This window comes from Arachis ipaensis, chromosome B08 (assembly GCF_000816755.2).
Source record: "Arachis ipaensis cultivar K30076 chromosome B08, Araip1.1, whole genome shotgun sequence".
NCBI classification, from domain to species: domain Eukaryota; kingdom Viridiplantae; phylum Streptophyta; class Magnoliopsida; order Fabales; family Fabaceae; genus Arachis; species Arachis ipaensis.
The window spans coordinates 106411296-106411960 of NC_029792.2; the positions used below are offsets into that span (position 1 = coordinate 106411296).

Sequence of the window (665 nt, forward strand, 5' to 3'; positions counted from 1 at the left end):
TTAACTTATTATCAATAATAATTAATTATTATATTTTAAACACATGTATAAAGAGATATATCGAGAAGATACATTTATAAAAATATTTTTATTAAATACATTCATAAAAAAGACATTTTTATTAGACACGTTTACAAAAATATTTTTATTAAATACAGTCATAAATAAGAGTGGGCAGAAATTAATAAAATTCTTGTTGATAATATAGCGGAATTAATTAATTATTAATCAGGGTGGATTTCGGAAACTATGCTGAATTCTGCTTCAAGACATTTGGTGACCGAGTGAAGCATTGGGTGACATTGAATGAACCATTGTCATTCAGCATGAATGGCTACAATGGTGGAACATTTGCACCCGGAAGATGCTCTAACTACGTTGGAAATTGCAGTGCTGGAAACTCAGCCACTGAGCCTTACATCGTTGCACACCATTTGATCCTTTCTCATGCAGCAGCTGTCTCTTTGTACAAGACCAATTATCAGGTACGCCTTAAAATTAATTAAAATCTATGAAACACAAACATTTTGCTAAATTAATTCATTTTAGATATAATATTTATTTAACATTCATTGTCTGACACATCACACATATGTCTTTTATATTTATATATATCTAAATAAAATTACATGACAGTATGTTTAATTTTATTTTTAATTTATACT

The 665-nt window shown here is 28.0% G+C and overlaps 1 protein-coding gene across 1 annotated transcript in view; it reads left to right on the forward strand.

The window, feature by feature from the left end:
- LOC107613964 (vicianin hydrolase) overlaps positions 1 to 665 on the forward strand; it is a 32099-nt gene that overhangs the window by 3106 nt on the left and 28328 nt on the right. The window contains exon 7 of the mRNA XM_016316166.2: positions 233 to 485. Coding sequence (XP_016171652.1) covers positions 233 to 485 — 253 coding nt within the window. The remainder of the gene's footprint in view (positions 1 to 232; positions 486 to 665) is intronic.